The 26743-nt window shown below is 36.8% G+C and overlaps 1 protein-coding gene across 1 annotated transcript in view; it reads right to left on the bottom strand.

The window, feature by feature from the left end:
- Window positions 1-26743, bottom strand: part of GTF2F2 (general transcription factor IIF subunit 2) — a 121376-nt gene that overhangs the window by 29697 nt on the left and 64936 nt on the right. Inside the window, exon 5 of the mRNA XM_006176252.3 lies at window positions 24175-24256. Within this exon, the coding sequence (XP_006176314.1) occupies window positions 24175-24256 (82 nt within the window). The remainder of the gene's footprint in view (window positions 1-24174; window positions 24257-26743) is intronic.

Below are 26743 nucleotides of genomic sequence, written 5' to 3'. Positions count from 1 at the left end.
TATAAATTTTGGTCACTTACAACTTATCCATTGCAATGTGTTTTTTCTTTAGTATAAGGCAGGCATGATTTCTTATACCACCTTATGAGAGCAAACAGTTTTTCACCTTGGAAAGTTTGGATTCCAATATAGGTGTGTATATGATGGGGAAACGGAAGAAGAGGAACAGGCAAGGAGGAAGGGGTGGGGGGGCAGAAGGAAGCAACAGTATTTGATATAAGAAACCAACCTTTTACTGCTTATGCTTTTCCTGTTAAATACTCTAGTCAATATTTTAGTGCAGGCATAAAGTAGAAACACATGAGGAAAAAAGTTTAATTCATCAAGGACAATTTATTACTGCTCAATTCATGACCAAGTAGCTACTCTTCTATGCTAGAAATGAAACTACCTTAACCTCCAATGGATGATGAATGACAAAAATACTTAAGTTTTATTTTTAAGAACTTTTCTTTTTATTTCCCTTCTCCATACTCCAAGAGAAGCAAAAAGCCTAAACAATTTGGTATGATTCCAAGAGGTGAGGGTGAAAGCTTACCTATCGAAAGGACTAGAAACAATATTTATCACTCAGTACAGCCGGCCTTCTGTACCTGAGGATACAAAACCCATGGATAACAAGGTCCAACTGTACTACACCATTTTACGTAAGGGACTTGCACATCTGTGAATCTGGTGTCCACAATGGGTCCTGAAGCCAATGTCAGGTGGATACCCAGGGATAACTGCATTCAAAAAACCAACAAAAGACTTATCTTTTGTATTCAGATTCATGCTGATAATTTTGCATTAAAAAAAAATCAGTAACTAAAGCAACCCTATGGTATTTAGTATGACTCCGAATAATGCTTATTAGTTTAGAAAGAATGTACCATACCATGGTATGGCAGGGTCTGAAACCAGACTCTGGTTTTAAGGTCCAGTTCTATTACTATGTGTTACTTTGGTCAAGTTAGTCAATCTCCTCAACACCTTGGTGTTCTCATGGGGGAGGAAAAAAGGATTATAAAAGCAGAAATAAGTGAGGTAATCTTTATGAGACAATCTTTAGTAAATGGCCTGTCCCACAGTATACATTCAGTACATTTTAGCTATTATTGTACTTACTGCAATCATTCAAGTAGCCATACTACACAGAAATGTATGGAAGTCATTTTATTTAAATAAACACAACTTTTAATAATTAACAGCTTCACTGATTAGATTTTAAAAGGAAGACTTATGAAATCTGTGTTCATCCTTCATTCTGATGGAAGATATTTGGCTACATCAGATTAAAAGCTTTTTCTTTGATCTCCTCTGACGTTTTCAAGGATAAGAAATTTTCTTTCTAAATGCCATTCAACTGCAGGTAAAATGTGTAAAGCTCATGGAAGTGCTAATTAGAACTAATACTAATTTAACCATAGCATGAAAAGACACATTAAAAGTATGGTAACTTACAGAGTTTGGGGTAACTATATCAGATTTTTAAAACTCACCAAATTTTAGATGTAGTCAAAATATTCTGGGGTTTAATCTTAGGGCACTCAAATCAATCTCTCATATATGACTTTCAACTAGTAGTAACTAGAACATGTGACTGAGTTTAACGAAAGTAGAAAAACGCAGTTGAACAGAACGTCTCTTTGTTACGCAGATAATTCATGACCATTTTAAAACTAAACAGTCTCAAAAATTATCCTTCCCCATCTTTCTCGTCATAATAAAACATGATTCAAGCAGGTTAAATATTTTTCTTCCCAGGAGAAAGGGAGGGTTACCTCCAGACAAACTGCATAGTGGGTGCAAGTGAAGGAAGAAACTGCCTTATTCCTCTTCTTCCCTTTGCTGTGAACATCTATTTTACTTAGGCTAGTGTCCTATTTTTCACCTCTTTGATCTTTTTAGTCGATTTTCTCTAGATTTTCCATATAGCTCTAGACTATCTCATATGCTTTTTTTTACCTCACTGGCCAAATAGGCTAATGCCTTCAGGCATTACGAAATAACACTTGGGTCCCTTTCTGCCCATAATCTCTAAGGATTAGTTTAGATTTTTATATCCTTTAAATAGTTTGCCTAACACTTATCTACACTGATCCCCATAAACTTTTGTGTGAGATGGATCCATTTAGACAGCATTTAGAGATCTTCTTGGCATCACCATTTCATTCATGCAGCCCAGATTCCACCATGCAGATTATTTCCGTAAACAGAAGGGGGTTGTTTAAGTACTAATTCTAGGGGCTCCTGCTGCTTAAACTCTCCCATTCAGCTAAGTAACTGACTGCTGCTTCCTTATGGAGTCTTCATGCACAACAGGAGTCCACAGAATCCCACAGTGATGTGTGTGACTCAGAGGATGACTGGAAGACAGAACTGTGGGCCTAGCAGTCACTGTGGTAGCTCTGTGTGATGTACTGGCGACTGTCAAGTCCTTGAATATTATCGAATCACATCATATACATCTTGATTAAAAATACTTTAATCATAAAGTACTTAATAAACAGAATGCAAAAGCCTTTTCTTTTCATTAAGAATTGGAATGTATTCATTATTTTAAAGCTGAATTTGGTTTTGAGAGCTTAAAGTCACACAGGTTTTACCTTTGTGGATAAAATTCTTTAAAAATTAGAAAAAACTGCTAGGAATTACCATTAATATAATAAAATTAACTCACTTTCATAATAGAAACACTAATGCTCATATGTCCACCATACTGACTTAAAGTGGTGAGAGTAATGATTACATTAAGGTTTTCTATTTTCACAATTTTGTCTGTTCATGTTGCCTCTCAAGAGACATTCAATCCCCACTTTTGTAAGCTCCCAAAACTTCTTAACCACTGATGGGTAAGTAGGCTTCTGGTTTGGTATCATTTGGTGGGGAATTATGAACACTGACATGAAGTTACCTGGCCAATACGCAAATTTTCTCTTACATAGAGCCTATGGGTAGATTTATTAAGAACTGAATATATGATTTTATAAGGTTATTAAAATAATGTTTTCTTTCTATTAGAGGGAAGAAGGCATGATAGAAATGTTTCAGTCTGGTTTTCTAAATATATAAAATGCTACCTTGTTCTATTCAAATCTAGGTGTTTTTTTTTAATAGCTGGTTTTAGTACAAAGATAATGAACTTAGCATATAGGAAAATGGTTTCTAAGAACAAGACGTGGGCAAAAACAGTCCTGATGCTTTATGGATTTAGACTCTATGTGCCATTTTACTTGCACTGCTAGCTTTATTTAAAAGCAGCTTTACCTTTTAGTCACTTATTTTATAGCCTGTAACTGCTACAAAATATTAGGGGTATCAGGCTCTTCTTCATGTAGCTCTCATTAGTCATAGAATGACTACTATAATGGGCCCAAAGCAAGTGTATAAAAACATTTTCTGCACCATCAACATGCATGGATGATACAAATTATTATACAGGCTACTTATGGTCATGATTCATATTCAAGAAGGATGGACAAAATCCATTTTACTGTGCTAAACTGTTGATATGATTTGGGTCATTTATCTTTGTAAATGTTGCTTTTTTCCAGTTGTGGTAACGCTTTTATACCAAGCTTTCCCCCAGTTCCCTCCAGTGTTGTTAGCTGAAGGCGAGGGCAAAGTCTGCATCCACAGGACAATCCAAAGTAATATGCTCAAATAGCAACTGACCCTACAGCCTTGGTCTCCTAGCACAATTCATTCAGCAACTGAGTTAGGCAGGAAAAAGTGTAAAAAAAAAAAAAAAAAGTATGTATATGTGTGTGTGTGTATATATATATTTGAATGAACACATTCTAAAATCTGTCCATGTTTCTCCAGGCTCAAAATTTAGAGCCAAGGAAGAAATCAGTAAGGATCTGAGCTTGCTGTATTTTTATGCAGATCAAAACAAGAATACAGATGATTAAAGGGAAGTGGGCTTTTGTGGGTTTCACGCACATACAAGGAAGGGGTTAAAGTATGGAGTGTGACTGGTGAAAGCAGTTTAGGTGTGAAATGAACTTGGTGGTTAAAGTGAGCCTTTGCGTATTTTATAGCAGATGGTACAGCAATAATTTTTGTATCGTTTAAGATGAGATCAGATTCTTGAAACTGTGAATTCTATCACAACAAACAGGCTATGCTGTCTTGTCCAAATAATGTATATTAGAGAACGTGTATTTTCTGCAAGGTATATGTTTATACTATGTGAAATCTGAAGAAAACACATTTTAAAAATGAAAATAGATTTATGTAACTGTCAGCTTCAGTAGTGACTGAGAAAACTGAGGGTGGATGTGTAGGCGGGGAAATGAATGAGGTAATGTGGTTCAAAGAGGCTGACCTAACAGAAATCGGGTAACAGAAGGCTGGAAAAATTACCGTGATGAGAAATACTTTCCAATTTTCGTATTTATTATACTGTAACTTGAAGGCTTATAACCGGAATTACTTAAAATGGTTTAAATAAGCTAAGCACCCAAGATTATCAAGCAGCCCCAAATGCTAACCTCTGATCACTTTCTTTTACTCCTAAAAATATTTAGGTTAGGGATTAAATAAGCTGCTTATGATGATAGATTCAATGTTTCTCTAGCCAGTCACTGTGATATATAATGCAAGTATGAATCATTTTTCCAAATTAAAATGTCTATGATCCTGTGACTACGTGATGGGTGCCAAGACAACAGTGGAATCAAACAACTTCTATTCAGCAAATTTAAAAATACCACTCTGCAAAATTCCAGTTGTCTGAGTAGAAATCAGAAATATTAGCTGCGTATCATGTCAAACTGTAAGAAGCTACCCAGGCATACACCAACCAAGACACTGTTGCTATGGTGACTAAGCAAATGGCTACTTCATTAGTGACTCCATGAAACTATAAACGTTGAAGTAATAGATGCGAAATATCTGGCAGTAAAAGGCCATAAACGTGGGCTGAGATTCAGAGAGAATTCTGGAAAAGATGAGGTAAATTTTAATATGCTGTTTTAGCAACCTTTGAAAAATTAAGAAGAGAGATTTTACTGCTAACTAGAACCAAATGAAGCCAGGGGGGGAACATCAGAGGAGCGGTTAGGCTCAAGAGAGAGTGCTCCATTTAGGACCAGCTGCTGTGGTACTGATAGTGATGTTAGAGTGAGAGTCACTTAGACTATCATTTAGGATGGCAAAGGGAGGAAGGAGGACTCCCTATCGATTCACTGCTTAAGACTTCCCACTGTGAAGGGGGTTTCAGGCCATATGGTATCACTTTCTCTCTATCAAAACATGAATAAAGGGGTGCGAAAATATTTCTGCATATGTTTCAAGAATTTAAACTTCACATTCAAGAATGAAAATAAAAGCTGGCTGTGAACTTCTGTAACACAGTGCAATAGATTAATGCTAGAATCAGGCTTATCTCAAAGAGCTTAAATTCTCCAGCATTCCACATACTCTTACTCCAATCTCATAAAAACAAAGGCTGTGAACTAAAAAACCCCAAACCTATATTATGACTTTTTAAATTAAAAAAATTAAATTAAGTATAGTTGATGTATAATATTACATGTTACAAGTGTACAATATAGTGATTCACAGTTTTTGAAGGTTAACTCCATTTATAGTTATTATAAAATATTGGGTATATTACCCATGTTGTGCAATATATCCTTATAGCTTGTTTTATACCTAATAGTTTGTACCTCTTATTCTCCTACCCCTATATTGCCCCCTCCTCCCCTCCACAACCCCTAGTTTGTTTTCCATCTGAGAGTCTGCTTTTTTGTTATATTTACTAGTTTGTTGTATTTTTCAGATTCTACAAAAAAGTGATATCATACAGTATTTGTCTTTGTCTGACATTTCACTTAGCATAATACTCTCCAAGTCTATTCAACTTGCTGTAAATGGCAAAATTCTTTTTTTTAATGGCTGAGTAAACTTTCTGACTTCTAGTAAATACCAGGCAATGCTTTGCTTGTTTTTGTCCTTGTTTTGATTGGTGTAAACATCAAAGTGTAACAGCCACACTTACTAAACACCTCAATTGATCCTCCCAGCTTTCGATTAGGACCTTCTAATCCTGTCCTATTTACCTCACTGGACTTGTGCACTCCACACCACAGCAGACTCTGCCTTTCACTTTCTATTTTTATGGCTTTTTCAACAGCATTGCTCAAGACACACAAATTAGATTGGAATCACATTGTCATGCCAAACTAAGCTATTAGGAGTCAATCCTTAAGATGGGAACTAGGGGAAATGGTCCACTGTCAAATGAAGACTAATTGTGTCAGTAATAAGGAGAATGAAGCAGGGTAAGGAGACCTCTGTCAGGGAGAACAATAAACAAGGGATGAAGAGAAGCTACGCAGCCAGTGACTGGAAGAGTGGAGAGCGTGTGAGAGAAGAGACAGTTAAGTGTACAGAGGACACTGAATTCAAGAGCGTTTTGGAGACCTAATACAAGCCAGGCCCAGAACCAAGTACTGGAGGAAAAGCCAATACAGAAAAGCTATCAGCTGTTGGATCAGTGGGCAAGAAAGACTGCTGCAAACAAAAAAGCTTTAGAAGTTCTGAGGATTCCCTGGCATTTGCCATTTTCTTTTCTATCCTCACTCCTCCTTTTCTGCCTGGCAAACTCCTCCCTGGGCCATCACCTCCCCAGCAAAGCCAGCCCTTCCTCCCAAGGGGGCTGCTCCATTTCCCACATTCTTTACTCTCGGCTCACAGCTCTGCCTGGATCACGATGGTATTCCCACAGGCACCTGCAAGGCAGTGCTGTGGGCACTGTACTAAAGAAGGAAAAGCAATCCAGTACGTCACTCCGTTACTTTCCACCTCATACACTCCGTTTCTGTTACCCACCAGGGACCATCGTAACTACGGATCTGCACTCCTTTTAAAGTTCATTAGCAAAAACTGTAATAGAAATCTTCAGTGAAAGCAAATGAAGGCAAGACTATCAGAGAAGAAATCTGACTCAAGCAAAGGTTTTGTGATACTAGCTTTTAAAGACAGTGCTATTGAGGTATAACTGACATACAATAAACTGCAGGTACTTAAAGTGCACACATGTTTGCACATACGTACATACCTGTGAAACCATATGACAGTTGTTTTGGAAAAATTGCCCAGCCTTATAATCTAGGTTCCTCGGTGCTGAATTGTTTTCCCTGTGGAGCAATCAATAAACTCAAATTGAACATTTTTTGGTGGGGGGAGGTAATTAGGTTTATTTATTTATTTTTAATGGAGGTACTGGAGATTGAACCCAGGACCTTGTGTAAGCTAGGCATGCACTCTACAACTGAGCTATACACACCCCCTGAATTTTTAACATTTGTATCTATCTCTGATTAATAATCTCAGGAACTTAAGGACACAAGTTTTATTTTGTATTTTTAATGAAATGATAACCATGGATACACATATTTATGTAAGACTTCTAAATTTCATATGCTAATGAAATATTTTTATTTGTCAGTATACATTTGCAGGCAATATAATTATATACTTTAAAAAAAGAGAAGCAACTACTCAATGATAGACTAAAAATAGTGCAAATATATAAAAGTAGCTTTCTTATATTCCAGCTATTATATTTTTTAAGGCAAAAGCAGTTACAATAGCAACAAAAATATAAATACACAGGGCAACCCTTACCAAAAATGTTCAACTTACATGAAGAAAACTACACTGTTACTGAAAATACAAAGAAGGCTTGAATAAATGGAGAGGACAACTATATTTTTGAAGGGGAAGATTAAATATGCTAAGAAGCTGATTCTTCCAAAATAACTGTATAGGTTTAAAACAGAAAAATTTTTTGAATTTGGGGGAAAAAAACTGTTCTAAAATTGACATGGAAGACTGAACAGGTAAGAAAAATATTTTTAGAAGTACAATAATGGGGACCATTATATTCTAGGCATTAAAATATATTAAGCCACAATAATTTGAATGGTACATGTCTGATACAAAACTAGAATGATGAAGCAGAAATGTCTCCTTAGAAACAAACTCTATGATGTGTAAGAATGAAATTTATGACAAAGAAGTGTCACAAACCTCTTAATAAGGCAAGAGATATTCAAATAAAGTGCTTATAAGAGGAAAAGCTCCACACTGCAGGATATGCTGACAGGGAAAGAAGTCAACAAGAAAGGCCGACTTATATTTGGGAGGTGGGTGAGTAGAAGGGATGTTCCCCTCTCCCATCCCAAGTCCGTGACTTTAATATTCTGACTCCAAGGTATTGTTCAGACCTCAGCTCCAAGGGGCCTGGCCCCTGTAATCCCCTTCCCTGGTAGCCTCTGACCAGCATTTCCAGACATCTGAGGCAGTGAGCAGGGGGTCCAGGGGACCAGCACCATTCCAGAGACACAGGCAGTGCACATGCAAACTGAGGGAATGTCCCCTCCTTTCTCTCCCCAGCTGTGGCCCTGGCCAGGCCATGCTACACTAACCTCCCCTCCCCTCCTCACTCTTTCTCCTCCTTCCTGCTTCTGCCTCCCTCCCCTCTCTGCCTCCTTCTCCCTTTCCCTGGCTGTTTCACCCAGGAGGAGGAAACTACACATAGCTCAGTTTTTCATTTTAAGTGAATTTGGCTGGGGAGCTGAATAGGGCTCCCTCTGATCTGAAGAAAGCTTTTGGTGCTTGTCCTCATTACCATCTTGACCTTTCCTTCCTGTCCTGCCCTGTTTCCTTTCCTCCTCCTGAGTTCATGTTGTAATAAAAGATTGTTGGTGTATTAAAAAGAGGGAGGACAGGACAGGCTTAAGAAACATCTGCAGTGAAACAGCAACCAACGATACACTTTTAGAGCTAAGGTTACAACGTGTCATGTTATCAAATTTATTTCTGATTAGGTAATACAGTTACATGGTATAGAATCTATAAGGTACAAAAGGATACATGATTAACAATAAGCCTCCCCTGGGCATCCAGATCCTCTCCCTGGAGGCAACCACTGACGATCTCTCCTGTAAACTTCCAGATGCAGTCAACGACACTTCACTTCTGAAGGAGTTGTTGGGCGGAAATGTGCCTGTGCTCTACGCTCTAATAACTGCAGTCTTTGGGAGACCGCTTGTCACAGGCCAATGTTATTCTTATGGAAAAGATTAACTGTTGGCGGGTATTTAAAAAATAAGAAATTGCCACACTTAATCATAGTTTCCAGTAATTTTATCTTAATATAGGGGTAATAAGTAGAAACACAAGCCAGTGATTTAAAAAAAAAAAGACTTCTGAGATAGTTTAGATTATAGATGAATCACTGATCAGGTTAAATACAGCACTTTCTATACACTATCTGAAAACTGTACCTCCTTGTTAAGAATTCCTTCTCAGCCAGACTAGTACTTCTCAAAATGTGCTCTCAGGACCACTCACCTCAGAATCATTGGGCTGCCTGTTAACAACGCATATTTCTAGTCCCAACTCAAGACCTTCTGAGTCAAAAACTCTAGGGGACTAGGCTCTAGAATCGACACTTTTAATAAAGTTCTAAGGTGATCTGCATACACAGGTAGAAGTCTGAGAACAACTGGGTACTACATAAGCCCCAGAAACCCTGTTTTTGTCACTCATTTTAGGCGCAGGACCTAGGACGATGCCTGACAAAGAAGGTGTCCCATAATATATGTTGAAGATTTAATAAATGTACATTGGGATTAACTGTAGAGTATCTTAATATGTTGTCAACACTCAACTGATTTTGAGACTGCACGCTTCATCCATGATAGAAATTTGAATAAAGAGTAATGAAACAAGCTTTGGAAATCAACAGCTTTTAGAGCTGAAATCAAGTTGTATGTCTCAGTTTCATGGCAAAGCACTTGGAAAGATGTCAGGGAATTTAATTGGCAATATTTTATTATATATCCGAGTTTCAGATAGATAGTACAGTGTATCATGTGACCCAAAGGAAGGGTTCCAAAAATGAGACATTCTACATATTTTCTATTTTGTGATTTATTAAAACACATGACATCTGCCCTAACCAGTACCAGAAAAGAAGCAAAACAGAGCATCTCAGCAACCAAAACAGATGTTACAAGGCCAAGTATGACAGCTCTGGGCACCTGACTCACAGGCGAGCCCATTAGACCTTCACTCATAGTCTACTCAGTCTTCTTTTACACACATTATTCATTCTAATAGAATTTTAAAACTGGTTTCCTAGCTCACAGAAAATTAAAAACACTAAATCAGAACGAAGAGAGGGGCTGCAACAGACAGTAACACAATCAACTTGACAAAATGATAGCTGCTAAGAGAGGAGTGAAGAACTATATAAAACAATCAGAAGAACTCACAAGGCACAATACTACGTGGCCATCTTGTGAAAGGGAACCCACTCTCCTGACAGTATCTGAGGCAGCCACTGCATGATTCAAAAACAGGCGTTCATAAGAAAAAGGTTAAAGAGAAGTAAGTTACAGTCCCAATAAATTTTATATGTGAAGTATGGATATAGGTATAATATGCAATATTTTTGAGAAAATATATGTAATATATTTGAGAAAGATTTTCATTCATTAAAGCTAATTAAACATTTTTTAAAGTTGCGAACTTTTAAAAATACAGTAATGGCTATTTGGAAAACTATTAAGAAACAAGTCATTCCCCTAGAGTTTCAGGAAGAAAAAAGGTATCAATGTACCAAACCAAAAGAAGTAATTTTCAAAACAAAATGTCCTTGAAAAAAAATAATTTGTTATCTCTTTGTTGACATGGTCAGCAATAGTTTTTCCTATTTTCTACATCTGAAGGACAGTACAGCATATATCCTGCCATTTAGTTACCATTTAGAATCCACATGGAAATTATTTCTAGAAAAGTCAAGGTTCTGTATTCTGTGAATTATTTTCATCTTGAAGAATAATATTTTATGAAAAAGGAATATTTTAAATTTACTTTATAAAAAGTGCTACTGGAATGATAAACAGACAAACAGATGTATAAAATCCTAGTAATTTAATGAGCTACAATAAAATGCCATATGGCATTCAATGTAATTTTGTAATAAGTACTGAAAATCCTGTGAACAATAGCATTTGGCCACCACCACACCAACCCCCTGCAAAACTGATGTGTGTACCAGATAGTGCTGGTAAACAACAGATCCGTAAATTAACTTTAAATATTCCACATTCATGTTCGCTTCATAAAGTGTGTGTGTGTGTTTCTATACAACACCATCATTTTGGACCATGCAGTAAAGGCCTTTTAAAAGCCAGAAGATCAAGTGTAGTTCACAAAGCAGATTTAGTATTTTTGTTTTGAAACTACACAGAATGTTGCACATCAAAGTGCAAACTTTCTAAAGTGAGCTACTCAAGAGCAGGTAAAGCATCTTACCTTTTTGTTCCTGAGTGTCTGGTACATACATAATAGGTACTCAGTGTTCACTGAATAAATGGTTTTACATAAACCTGTGAAGCTTGGGCTGTAAACCCTTTGGTATTATGATTTAATATATTGATTCTGAGAGGAAAACTCTGCTCATTCTATAATATTAACTTCAGTTTCAACAGGTAATACCACTTTCCCCTGTCCAAGCTATAGTATATATAGTATGTGTCACACCAAAGACATGCTATTTTAAAGGAAAAATGATTTCCTTGAGATTTTAAATGTAAGCTCATTCAATTTTGAGAATTCAACAAAAAAGTATTAGAATTTAAGAAAGAAAAAAACCCTGTTAATCTTAAGATAAATTCCCAAAATGTAGGAGGCTAAATAGATTATGAAAAACATTCATTCAAGCAACAAATATTTATTGAATATTATCACGTGGCAGGCACTTAAAGCTGGGTGACAGGGATACCGTCAGTAAGTCACAACTGTGCTAAGAACACGACAAAACTGGGTCATGGTGTAGCAAGTAACGGGGGAAGGGGGGCGGCTATACTACTTCACCTAGGAGTGGTCAGGAAAGGCTATCTGAGGATGTGACGTATGACCTGAGAACTGCATGATGGAAAGGAGGCTGATTCTTTAAGATCTGGTGAAACACTTGTGCTTACGTTGAAAGAGCCTTGAGATGGAACTGTTCTTGTTCTGAGGGGAAAAAAAAGGGCAGCTATTTTGGCTGCTGCCTAGGGAATGGGAGAGGAGTGTGATGGAAGAAGATGGTGAAGAAGGTTCAGGATCAGATCACAGTTTGGAAGGCCAGCTCATGCAAGATTCCTGTAAATTCTAAGCAGGGAAATGGTATGATCTGACCTGCTCTAATGACTGACTGCTATGTGAAGAATGGCCTACAGGGGGAATCAGGGAGCTAGTTAGGAGGAGACTGCTACAGTAGAGGTGCCCTGTGCAGTCACACTGGGCGCGCACTGAGAAGGGCTGTGCACTTGATTTAATGCAATGCTGTCACCACTTTGAAATTCTTAATAATTTATGAAAAAGGGGCTCTTATTTCCATTTTGCAATAGGCCCTGCAAATTACGCAGTTGTTCCTAAATATAGGTGACGAAGGCAGCTTAGAACAGTGTAGCAGCAGAGGTGATAAGTAGCAGGTCAGGGTGTATAGTGTTGGTACAGCCGACAGAACTTGAAGATGGATTGCATCTGTCTTGTCAAGAAAAGAGGACTCAAGGACAGCTCCTACGGTTTTTTTTTTTTTAAACCTGAATACCTGGGTAGGAACGGTAAAGGCTGGGGGAAGAACTGCATTAGAGGTGTGAGGGTGGGTAAAAACCAAGAATTCAATTTCTGGCATGTGAAGCTATGATGCCTGTAAGACATTCAAGTGGCGCTATCAATGGGAATGTTGTATACGTATGAGTATAAAGGTCATGAGAGAGGTCTGGGCTGGAGATACAAACTCTGGAGTTACCGTGTATATATTTTTAAAGGGGAGAGGATCACTTAGCAAGACCACATAGAGGGGAAAGAGTTGAAGAGAGAAGCAGGAGCTATAGAGGTTACTAAGGCAAGAGGAAAACTAAAGGTCACAGGAACCAAGGGAGGACAGTGTGCCAAGGACAGAGCCTTGAAGGAGACCTAGAAACTCCCTCAGAGTGAAATAACGCTCAGTCAGTGATTCACTGGATCGTCTGCCTGCTCAGTCTAACACTGAAACACCCTATACTCAGCCCTCTGTCCACCCTATCTGCCAGGCTGATCTGCCGTTTCCTGAAACACTCTTATTGATTTATCCCAAATTACGCTGTGCTGTTCTACCTAGAATCCCTCCCTCCTCCTCTCTATTCAAATTCTAGGACTCCTTTCTCTGACTTCACCAAATTAATATTTTCTGAAACCTGATATTTACTGCCTGTGCCAACCTCTCATACTATATATAATGATATAATAATCTAAATTATTTAATACCCATCTATGATCCATTTTCTAAAATGAATAAGCTCTGGCTGCTTTATGTTACACTGCTTAGTACACACTAGATGCTCAATAAATATCTGTCGAGCAAATGAGTAATAAATGACACTTTGAAGCTATGAAATATAGGGAAGTGACAGAAGTAGATAAATTAACTTGGCATGCAACAGCTTAAAAGGCATGACTCATCATGATCTAAGCACTAGGCAGCCTGTGAGACAAAACCTAAGTCTCATTCCTTCCTTTTTTCATTCAACAAATACTCACTGTGTACCTACTACGTGCCAGGCACTCTTCCAGTCACTGAAGTATACCAGTGAATAAAGCAGACAAAAAGTCTTGCCCTTATGGAACTGCACAGTGGGAATACCACTCGCTGGCATTACTCTGTTATTGTGTAAGCTTATTACTAAGCCCACATCTTTCTCTCCTGTTTTTCCCATGTGTCTATTATTTTTCAGTCTGAAAAGCTTCTGCTTGAACATTAATTCCATCTTCTCAGTTTTCCTCTTATATATGACACATTACACGAAAAGGGTTTTAGATATTCTGAGGCCTTGAAAGTCACACACGTACAAATCAGTACACAGTATATGATAACCGTGATACCAGGGTATACTGAAGAGAAGCAGACCTTCAAAATGGCACAGCTACTAGCGCATCAAAACTACTCAAAGCATTACAGATTTCACAGAAACTTCGCAAAAGTAAAATAATAAACTCCATAGACATAAAATCATCTAATAGTCTACCTCTCTCCAGTAGATACACGGAGCTTTGAAGTTCAATTAAGTTATGCTATCAAAGTTCATTTTTAAGTTGTGGGATCTGAAATTAGATAAAAATTCTAAACTGAAACAATGAAGCCATTATATATCTTATACATAAACCCATAAATGTTACCCTATTTTATAATTAATAGAACCACGGTACTAACAATATTACTTTAAGTTGCGGGGCATTAGGGATCTAGTACCAATTTCTCCCTGCTTATACGTTTTTTTCCATAAGCACATCAGATTAGGAAAGTTACTATAATTACTGTTGTATAACAGAACAGGCTAGCTTGGTAAGGACATACAGTTTTCAGGTCACCTTTTTAAAAACTTGTACAAAGGCATCATATGGATTAGGTAGTGATGGCCCTGATCCTGCCTAAGGACATGAGGCCACTTCTGTGGGTCACATTTAGCAGCAAGTTGCAAATACTTAGAACAGATCTCCAACAAATGCAGTTACCCCAGATCTACCCACTTGGCCCAGGGAGCAGAGATGATTATCCTGGTGATAAGCCCTCCCGACAAACGAAAAGGACTACTCAATTCTGTGTTTGGGCCAATTTATAAATGGTCTAATTTCAATGACTTTTCTTCCTTTCCCATGAAAAAAAAATCTACCTACTCAAATACCCTGAACAGGTAATCTGATGGCTATTATTTCACATTTAGTAATAAAAGGCTTAATATCAAATGCCCAGTTTGACTTACGCCCATGTACCCTCGAAATGTATTCAGAATTGATAGAACAAAAAGGATCAGCACAGGATAACAAGTAGATGCCTAAAGATAGGGATTACTAAAGGGAAAAGAAATGAAAAAAGGAGACACTGGGATAATAAAGATAAACTTTCCATACTTCACAGTTTTGCTTAAGGTTAATGCCCTGTTGATTTTCAACTGTGAGTGAACAAAGAGAAATTGTGTACCAAGGTATTTTTATCCTGCAAAGCTGTGAGGCTTTGTAGAAACACCACCACATGCCAATACTGTTTCTCAGGACCTGTAATTTGAATCTTAAATACAGCTAAATGCATTTTAAAGGAGAATTAATCTTGGAGAGATTCATTAATCAAGGTATACTGTAAATTCCTAGCTTAAAAATGCTGATTTTTTTTGGTCAATGACTCTACTAGCATTTATTGAACATAAAGCTATTGGAACAAAGGTGAATGAGATTATAGTCTCTTACCTCAAGAAGCTCACCATCTAGTCCGGACATCAACTACAGGAATAGAAGTAAAGTAAAAAGCAAAATGCGACGAGTGGTTTATTAGAAAAAGCACTGTAGGAGCTCGGGGGAGATGGTGCTTATCCTGTGTGGAGAGAAATGGTTGGGGGAGGTTTACACTTGAGCTGAATCTTAAAGGATGAATAGGTGTCTCGCAGGCAGAAAAGCAAGAAAAGAGCACTGCAGACAGAGTGACGTGGAAGTACACGATGCACACAGGGAAGAGTGAAAATGACTGGTTTTGCTACAGTGCACACTTGCGTTGGAATGGCAGCAGAATCAGAAGGGGTCAGAAGCCCAAGGAAGACAAGATGGTGGGCAGAAGAGATGGGGGAATTTCAAAGACAAGAGATGTTTAGGGTGAGACAATAGTACCCAGATACTGACAAAATCCCTCTCCTCCTCCTATCTTAAGGTAAAAATACCTGAAGACTTCTAAGAAGAAAATGATATAATACCTTTATTGTTTAGTTATGCCAGTGGTTTAACTCTTTATATATATTCCCAGTACCTTCTTTACAATCATTTGGAAATCCTTATTTCATCAGAATAGTAAATCTTCAAGGGCAGCCCAAGGGCTGTGGGGACAGCTGTTAAGGCTCTTCCGAGGAAAACGAGCCATCTTTACTGTCAATCTTCCTAAGAAGTCTTCCCTGCACCAAACAGCATTCCCCATAAGGATCTGTGGTAGTCTTTTAAAAAATTCTGGGTAAAACACCTTGACTAGTTTCTTAGGGTAGTTTTATCGCACTGGTATTTTTACATGTTTACTACAGCTATCTATTTATAACACATTTTAAAATTATTGTTCTTTAATGAAGACACCCAACTTCTCTCACATAATCCTTCACTATTAAGTGGTAATTAAAAGAGAAGCAGTTCAAGGGAAAGGACGTGAGAACAGCGCACACTATGACAACGATAGCTAGCTGCCTTCTTGGGTTAGCTCTTTAGGACTTTCCGGTCCCTGGTCTTTGAAAAAATCCTTGATGAAAAAGATTTATGGTCCTACATTTGAAAAATCATACATTTGAGTATCTCGGGGGAGTCATAAGCCAAAGTATTACTGCAGGAGGGGACTGTTAAGACCATTTCCAAAGACAACTTGGGAAAATTTCAGGATTAGTAAATAACCTTTCTAACACTTTCCAGAAAGATTCTGAACATCCAAGGAAGATTTACAAACTAAAAACCCATGGGTTTCTGATCTACACATGATGATGGCTACATTAAAGAGTTCTTGGAGATAGAAAACAGCAGATGAAAAGATTGTGGAGAGTTAACTGAGTTCCCTGGGTCTGAATCTCGATAATAGCCAGGTACTTCCACACCACCACTTTACAATTTTTGTTTTGAAAAGAGGATTATCATCATGGACGCTATTAAAAAATTCTTCAGATTCTTTTTCTCAACTCCAGTTATCTTTTCTGCTCTATTTCTAATTTAAGTTTGATTAAACTAATTTATCTACTTCAGGGCAGGGATTCAAAAAGAATCCTGTGTGCATGCCTTTTTTATCATGAGAACTAAGAGCTAAGACAAACTGGATGGAGTTAGGAATACCCCCAGCAGAGTTTTAGGGCAGGAGTACTTACTCAGGTAACTGTCAGGTTAAGTTAATATTTATTGAGTACTTACTGTGTGTCAGACACATCAAGTATTATATAGCATTATTTAATCTTTTTATCATAACACTGAGATAAATGCCACTATCACATTTTACAGATGAGGAAACAAAGGCACAAAAAGAGCATGTACTTTGCCTAAGATCATACAGCCAATAAATGGGGAAGCTAGTCTTTGAAACGACGCAATCTGAACGCCAGAGCCCAACCTCTTAGCCATCTCACTCTGTTATTAAGGCATCTTCATAGGTCCAGAGTTGCTTTCTAATAGAAGTCTTGATCCCCTTTTGAGCGGTAAGATGGTTACTCCTCAAGGAAAGCAATGAGGGTGTGAATGTCCTTGATGAGTTTTTCTCACCTGTAAGATGTTTTCCTAGTAAAGAGTTTTGCTATTGATCTTATGGTTGCCTCCCCAGCATTCACTCTGCCCCTTTCCTACGGAGCAGCAGCCACATGTTTCGGATGGGATTGACCCCATCTCTTACACATTTCCACAGGTGGGTCCTAACCATTAGCCTACCCTTCTCATCTTCACTGACACATTTATTGGTTCTGGGATAAATTCAGAACCCATGTTGGCCCAGAGAAGGAAGTGATGGTTCTGGGAGATGTAAGTAGCCATCTTGCTACCAGGAGAAAAGCCAGTTTGAAAATAGGCAAACTGGAGAAAGACAGACTTAACAAAATTAGGAACAGAATTAGAGAACTGATGACACTGAGAACTAGACAAAGCCATGGCTAAAGCCTACAAACCACTGGATTCAATTTATGTGTGCCAATGAATTCTTTTATTTTTAAGCCAGTTGGCATTGGGTTTTCTGATACATGCGAAGGAAAGCATCCTAATTAATACAAGTAGATTAACCATTAACCTCTACATTTACCAGAAACTGTTCAATAAAATCACCACAAAGCTAAAATATACTACACTTCCCTGGTCATAAAATTATCTTTATTGAACTCTGAGTTACTTCTATGATCTCAACTTTTATTGAGGATTAACAGAAAACTGTTTTTCTATAAAGCTATTTTTAGTTTATTATTCATTTTGCTGTTTAATAAACTTTATATACAAATTTACATTTAAACATTAACACAGCACTATCATATGCCCAACTCTGTATGGCTACTGGGAAGCAAACAACAGTGTATGTTCAGCTATAGTAGTTTCTATTCTAGACTTTTTAGTATGTGTTTCCTAATTGCCAGAACTTTTATTATTTGACTCTTATCCTTTAGTTTTCATTTTAAGGTTAGCATTTTAATATACCCAGACTATTCACAATGAGGGTAATCTGACCTCCCAGTTTACCCGGGACAGTTTACTCTGTTGTCTCAGTGTGGCTTTCTCTGTGGTTAGGCCTACTTTCATTCTTAAAAGTATCCTGTTTTGAGTAATAAGTTATGTAATTACCCTATTTATAAATTCATCTGGTACTTTTTTAAAATATAAAGGGACATGGCTATAAGAATATCACCCTAATTTTTGAGAAAAATCACTTAAAATTATTTTTATGAAATTCATATCTAGAGAAGAGTCAAAATTACAAGGACTAAATATATTCAAAAACTAGTTTAAATGTGGTGAAAAGAAAATGTTTCACTGTTATTGTGTTAAGCAAAAACTTTATTTGCAGAAACTTCTTTGGGCATGAATCTAGTTCACTTACATGAATCACACTGCCCACAAATTAAGATCTACTGAATGAGAGGCTCCTTTCCACTTCCCTTATAATAAGACATTCTAAGACATCTTTCACTGTAACATGAAACATCAACAACCTAGGCAGGTACAGCACAACTTCTCCCCAGGAAAGAATGTGAATCACAACTTGCTTCCCATTGTCTCGTGTCTTAGCATAGAAAAGAGACTCTGACTTTTCTCTTCTCCAACCCTCTATAGCTAATGTGCTGTTCCCAAACTGAAAGGTTTTTTTGAAGAAAACCCAAACACTGAAGGAATTAAAAAAATTTTTGTGGTTAAGTATTTTTAGATGACTTAGTGGCATAAACATGCAGAAGTTAAAAAGCCACACCTTCCTATTACTAGGATTTTCCTACAAGAAAACACACATTAGGATGATTGTCTTGTGCTCGCTTCAGCAGCACATATACTAAAATAGGATGATGGTCTTATATTTATGCCCCTTTACATTTAAAAAAGTACAACATGAATTATAAATAAGGTGACTACATAATTTATCATTTGGCTATTAAAGAAAAACTCAAGAAGCTTAATGAAAGTACACTTCATAAAAGAGAAATTAAATTCTAATTAGTACATCAAATATAAGCTATTATTAAATATATTTACATTTACCAATTCAAGATAAATTTCTTCCTAATAAAGTATCATTCAGACCTATCCAAATATATGTCAGATAAAGAGAAAGTAATAGAAACATTGGGAAATTTTGTTTCCCTTCTTTTGTTTTTAGGTTTTCTTGGTGGCTAAATGGATTCTTGCAGAATTTTGTACTATGTTGTAAGATTGGACAGAAGAAAATTGCAGCACAGGATTCATTTCTTTCTTGGCTTAAATTTCATTGATTTAAAGGTTTACTCATTTCTTGGGTTTACTGCAATACTAATTTCCACCTTAACCTAAATGAAAGACAGAATCTTACAAACCAAGAGAATCTTACTTACATTTGATTAATATGGGAATTATAATTCTCATAATATTTGGTTAATTTATCAGTTAAAATTTAATAACAGAGAGTTACAGCAAGAATTTATTACTAAAATTAAATTCTACTATAGTAATACATCATTCTTATAGAGCATTATTTATAAATATAAAATGCACTTTGTATATAAACATTTATGTTACTAAGAGAATAGTTTAGCTGCTACCTGCTAAAATGTAATACAGTTAAAAACTCACTGATTAAAGAAAATAACCTCATGGACTTAAGTCAAGGAAAGATAGGTTTTCTTTGATAAAAAGGCTGTCTCTTCTAGTCCTCCATAAATAGAAGATTATTCAATTCTTTTTATTCTGAAAAACATTTTTTGGTGATGAAATGTTTCTGTATGTGTTTTATAATCAGTCACTTTCTTCTCAAAGCAAGATAGGACTGTGTGTGTGTGCGTGCACACAAGTACACATATGCATGTGTATATGAAATGAAAAATCCCTCAAGTCCAGGTTTCAAGTGTAGTTCTGAGTAAAAAAAATTTTTTTCAAAAAAAAAATTAAAAAAGCTGAATGCTGTTGATGCCCATGTTTTGCCACTCCTTTCTATTTCAGTCCATTTCAACCCAACAGATACCTTTGGGTATTTATTATTTGCAATGTTCTATGCTAAGTGCTGAGAATACAAAAAGAAAAGAGGGGAGGGAAAATGGAAAGGAAAGAAGGAAGAAAAATAAAGCTCACAGTCCCTATTCTTATGAAGTTCATGATCTTGTAGGAGATGCAACTACGTATATTAAATAGTAGAAAACATAGACATTGACATATACCGTTAAAGAAGAACCTAGTATGTGGGAACATAGGAAAAGAGGGGTGGCGGATCTTAACTGGAGTTGGGATTGGAAGATACAAGAAGGTTTCACAGAGTGACACCTGGTTAGCTTTAAAGAATCTTGGCAGAAGGTAGACAAGGCGTTCTAGGTATAGGATGTAGCACATTACAAAGGCATAAGATGTTCAAGTGTCTAGTACATTTGGGAAAACAACCTGTAGTGAGATTTAACTATGAGACATCTATATAAAGGAGAAAAGATGAAAATGAAGCCAGGCAGTGAAATAAAAGCCAGACTATCCAAAAAGCTGAATGTCAGAAGGAGGCCCTGAAAAATTTTGAGCCTATGTGTGAAATATCTGGGCACAGCATATTTCAAATACTGAATCGTCAGTTCTGTTCTCAAACACTTCTACTCTGATGTCATCGACATTTGGAAATCCCTCTCTGTTTTACATCAACAGCACCACGTTTCTATTTCTCCCTCACTATACTGTCAGTAAACAGATTTTTTAGATAACCCTGTGTGGGTGTGTGTTTTCTTCAGGTTCAAATACTGAAAGCTCTCTAGGTCAAGAACAGCATCTAGTGATTTTAAAAAAATTGAGTCCTACCTTAGTGGTCACAGTAGACATTGGAAAATGTTGAATAATGAGGAACAAAATACAGGAGATATAACTTATGACTTAATTACTTTTCTACTTAGATAATTTACCCATCAGTACTCTTCCAATTTAAGTATCTTCTGCTTCTTTAAGTTTTTATGTAAACTGTCAACCAGGATTTAAACTGAAATGGACACGGGAACTGTAAGAACTTCCTGTTCCTCTGCCCTCATCAGTGCATCGCAAAGGACGGTGTGGAGCCAGTCTCAGGACTCACAGTAGGACATGCACCCAGGCTGCAGTGCCAGAGCCACCACTGGTCCTAGAGAAAATCTCTGTCCCAGAACCACTGATGTTTGAGATGAGTTTATCAAGTCCTACAAACACTACCTCCAAATATCCTCAAAACCTAGCCTCTCATCTCCTTTTGTCCTAGAATCCCTTTGTTTAGTCATTCAGACATTTTGTACCTGGGTTATTACATAAGCCTCTAGCTTACCTCCCTGATTCCAGTCTTAAAATAAACCAGAATGACCCTTGTAAACAAAATCCCTTCGCTTTCCATCCAGCTTAAAATTCTTCAGTGCCTCCCTGATTGCAATAGCACATGAAGTCCTAATTTATTACTATAGCATGTAAAACTCTTCAACAAGTAATTTAACAAGCATATAAGACTTTAACATTTCAAACCTTTTCTCCATTCACTCAACAAATATTTAGTGACTATCCACTAGATGTCATGAACTATTCTAGATGCTCGGTATGTATATGTGTGTATGTATGTGTGTGAGTGAACAAAATAGGTATACACAAAACAAAACAAAAAAACCCATGAGAGAGTAAACTGCACTAGGCAAAAATTGCAAAGCTGGCAAAAAATACAGTAAGTCAATCATATAATACAGTCTGACAACAGACTACAGAGGGCAAGGATGGGAGCAAGAACTCTGCTAGGAAGTCACTGCAGTGATCCAGGTGAGAAACATGGCAGATCATGTGGGTGGTGAGAAATGGTGAGGCTGCAGATGTGTAATATTCCAAAGGTACAGTCAGTAAGATTTCTCTGACACATTGGATGTGAGGTGTGAGAGAGGGATCAAGAATGTAGCCAAGGTTTTTGGACTGAGAAAATGGGAGGACAGAGTAGGCATTAACTCAGATAAGAAAGGCTGCTGGTGGAGCAAGTCTGGGGGGAAAGACCGGGAATTCAGTTTTGACATATGTGAAATGTCTACTGGGCATCCAATCGGGCTTTTGGATATAGAATTTCAGAGTTCACAAAAGGGCTAGAGCTTCTATTTGTTCTGCCTCAAATAAATCCTGCATTCCAGGCTTGCAGAACAACACACAGATCCCTGATGTCTTTCCCAAGTCTTTGTGCCTGAATGAATCTCTGTTTAGAAAGTGTTCTTAACTCTGTCCTTTCCCACTTGGTCAAAAAAAAAATGTCTCAGCCTTCAAGACTTATGTCATGTAGCATCTGTTTTATGAAACTCACATGATTATCATCTCCTGAATTATCCTGCTTCCTTAAGTCACTTAAGTATTTATAATATGTAATGACTGGTCTTTTAGCATATTCTGAAAGGCTAAAAATTTGTAATGTCTTTTCAGGTAAGGAATAAGCAGCCATTTCATAAACACAGCCGGTGACTTTCCCAATCTGATCATCAGAAATCTTTAGAAACCTTAAAAGAAAAGACGACAAGCAGCTCAGTAACCAGATTTCACATTTCCTCCATTTCAGCAGTTATTTGAAGAAGATCAATTCTCAAAAAGGCTTGCATTATATAATAAATTTCACAGGCTGAAAACAAAGAGAGAAAGACCTGCCTGTGTTCCAAAGTTATTTACGTTAGAAAAAAATTTTCATTTTGATTGTCATCCTTTCACTTGCCCTGGGGAGGCATTTAAATTAGAGGAGTTATTGGACAAGAAAACCGGTCTTTGTTTCATTCCCAAGAGACAGACTTCCAATCTAATTGAGAAAAGGGGAAAAAATTTAAAAGATGTGAAATTTAGAGCTGATCCAGCTCAGCCAGCTGGGATATCCAGAGGCTGCTGCTACAACTTGAACAGTGAGTGTGCTCCCAACTATCAGTTCTGTGCAGCTACAATCTTCTAAAATGTAAGCTCCATGAAGGCAGAGATCTTTGTTTGTTCTGTTCACTGCTATTTCACATAGTAAGTGTTGAGTAAATGAAAAAAAAAAGTGCAATTCTAAACTACATGGGGTTGGAATACATTCAATACAAACTATAAAACAAGTATAGTAACGTTTCTTCAGGGTTTAAAAAGCTGCTGACTCTTTGAAAATCAATTTGAAATTTGAAGTATAAAGAATTTGCAATCATAATCTTTAAATATTAATTACAAAGGGTCAACCACATTCAAAAGTGGGGGAGGGACCCTGAAGCAAAATCTCTAATAAAGTAGCAAGTTCATAAAAATTTCTTTGTAGATCAAGAGAAAACGATGGTATTCTAGCAACTAACTATATTTGTTTTTTTACAGAGTAGTATTTTAGATAATATATTCATCATGGGAGAACTATAGCCTTTGAAAATAAAACAGTACAAGTATCTTATTATATGTCTTTAGAAAATCAAGATTATAAGGACAACTAGAAAAAGAAGTTTAAAAAGTTTGATTCTAGGTTATATTAACACAGTAACCTGAAATACCCCAAATTAAGTCTGAGTTCTCAAAGTTCCCTTGCCAAAGAAACTCTTACTTGGTATTTCAAATAACTGCAGTATAACTAATAGATCATATTATATTAGTTTCAGGTATATAAGATATTGATTAATAACTAGACATTAGGAAATGATCAATAAGTCTAGCTAACTTCCATCAGCATACATAGTTAAAAAAATTTCTGTTTTTGTGATGAGAGTTTTTAGGATCTATTCTCTCAACTACTTTCAAAAGTGCAATACTGTATTATTAACTACAGTCACCATGTTGCACATTATATCCCCATGACTTATTTTATAACTGGAAATTTGTTCTCAGTTGGTTTTAAAACTAAGCAACCTTTGAAGAAAACACTTTCAACAATAAGCATAGTTTTCATGCAGTCAATAGGCAATCTAACATATGTATTTCAATCCCTAGAAAGAAATATCAGGCATTATTTTAAAGTTAAAAAACACCAACCTCTTTAATCTCATGTAGTTTTCACTGGCAGCAGGTCGGCATTCTGCTCTTTGCACCACTATTCCTTCCAGTGAAAGCTTATCTTGAATGGAAAGAAAAAAATTAACAGATGTATTCGGAGATAACACATCATTCTCAAGACTGTATTCCGAAACACTGGTAACCACAGTAAGAATCAAATATAATTAATAATAAAAATCAAGGAAAGAAAAGGAATATTTTAAAGTTTATAGAAGTATCATTGGTTGGAATAAAGAAAAACCTTATTCTTGGCTGGTAAAAACCTGGGCATCTGTCAGGTTTATTTACTGGGCTGCTGCAGCCCCTTGCCAATAAACAGCTTTTATACACTCTGCTCTTTCTAAAGAGGGTGGCATAAAAGCATATAAAATCAAACTAAAAAAACTGAAGGGTATGGAGGCCATATCACCTTTGGCAGAGAAGTAACTTCTGAAAACACAGCTAGTATAAAAGCACTAAATCAAAGACATATAAACACATGTATTCACATGCGTGTGCACACACACATGTGCTAAAAAAAAAATCTAGAATACACTGTGACTAGAACAGCTAGCCTAGAAAATACTGTGAAACCAGGCAGGTTATACCGTGTTCCAGTTCTGCCTGAGAGTTGCTCTGACTTCTATTTTCTGGCAAAATGATTAATATGGGTATGTCCCAATGAGAGCTTTAGCTGCTATGAATATTTGTCCAAACAGAAGGGCAATTTCATACTATTAGTAAGAATTCTTAGGGTGACCCTAACACAAAATTCAAGAGAAACAGAAAAAAGGAAAACAAACAAACAAACAAAAAAAAACCAGGCAACAAGCACAGTGGGAAGATCACTTTAAGATCTCATCTTACTTGATACATATATGACCATCCCATGGGGGCACCAGCTTTACCACAGTCTAGAAATGCAAGGCTATGGTTAGGAACAGTTATGGTTCAGTCGTATTTCTGTGAGAATTCACCCAGGTTTTGAGAAGAGATTCAGGAAACCCTTTGGTTCATCAGCAATGCAGTTATGATTCATCTCTTCAGGATGAATGACTTCGGGCATTCCACTAACTACAACTAAATGCCTACTATGTGATGGGTACCATCCAGGCATTGTGAAACGGAAGATGATGAAGCTACAGAACTGTCTTCAAGAAGCACACAGTTCCCTGGGGGAGACAGATAAATTGACCAAAATGTAGAATGCAGACAGAACCACGCCAACATGATTTATACTAGAAAATCTTTTTTATGGTGACCTTTCTTGATTTTTGTCTCCAAAATCTAGAAACTCCTTATTGTAGCCCCTAAGTACTAACTGCAAACACACTGTAACCCAATGGTTTAATGCAAACGTGCAACAAACCTCCAGGACAGGCTGACAGATGACTGGGAAGACCCACGGTGAGAAGCATGTCTACCTCACACCAAAATATGCCAGGAAGGAAACAGTACAAAGGCTGTAATTATTTTATATTACATTTCAGTTTAAATATCCAAAACTAATTTCCTCTCATTAATGAATTTAGTAAGATTAAGATTAAAATTTGAATTTTCTTAAAGCAAAAGTAAATCTTATATTCAAGTGTGCCTCTCCCAGGAAGCTGAAAGTTCTATCTAGAAACAAGATTTGAGAAAGATTTCAATGTATATAGTGTCTTAGATTTCAATGCATGAGAAAAGTCCACTATTAAAATATAAATTAATCCTTAGAAAACTGAAATAAATGTAGACTACTGTTCCCGAAGATAATATGGTTATATATCCATGTGCCTATTACTGTTGGCTACTACAGAGCTGCCTTTCCATACCACCTGTGAATGCGCCCCACTTATTCAGCAGTACCTACTCCTGGTGGACAGATGACTTCAATTCCTGGTTAAAGGTTTCTGCCATCAACGTTCTGCACTTAATACCTGAAAGGGTAAGAAGCATCCACAGCACCTGCCCATTTCAATTTGGCCACCATTCTCATCACTATTCTTCAACCAAGGTCACTCACACAAAGCAGTAAAATTCACTTCCCCCAAACCATAATTTCCTGTCCATCACATCCCCTTTTCAAATCTAAAATAGCTTTCAAATGCTTCTCAAGTGAAAAGAAAAGTCTTCATCATCAGCAATGAATTCTTCCACCAACTGGCTGCTCTTAAATAACCCCACATCTCAGTTCACTCTTTCCCCTTCCCTGTCTCTTTCTAAATAAATCAAAATCAAAAACAAAAACAAAAACAAAAACAAATTGACTTATAATACAGCCCTCTAAACAAGTTTTAAAGCCTTCACACATTTTTTAAAGCCTCACAGGAATGTGTTTTCATATTCTTTCCACTAAATCATGTTGCTTTTCTTCTTCAGGACATTACTTAAGATTTCAGGGGAAAGCTATTAAGTATTATATTTTATCGCATTTGAAAGTACCCACCTGCATACCACTGCTGTTAATTGGAGATCATATTCATTAATACAAAAACCCTGATAAGACTACTTTGTTGGCCCAGTCAGAAAGAGCATAAATAATTGAAAAAAAATCTCTTTTTTTGCTCATATATTTATCTAATATTCA

This window comes from Camelus ferus, chromosome 14 (assembly GCF_009834535.1).
Source record: "Camelus ferus isolate YT-003-E chromosome 14, BCGSAC_Cfer_1.0, whole genome shotgun sequence".
Taxonomy (NCBI): domain Eukaryota; kingdom Metazoa; phylum Chordata; class Mammalia; order Artiodactyla; family Camelidae; genus Camelus; species Camelus ferus.
Note: the sequence above shows the minus strand (reverse complement) of the source record. Positions and strands in the feature narration are given on the sequence as shown.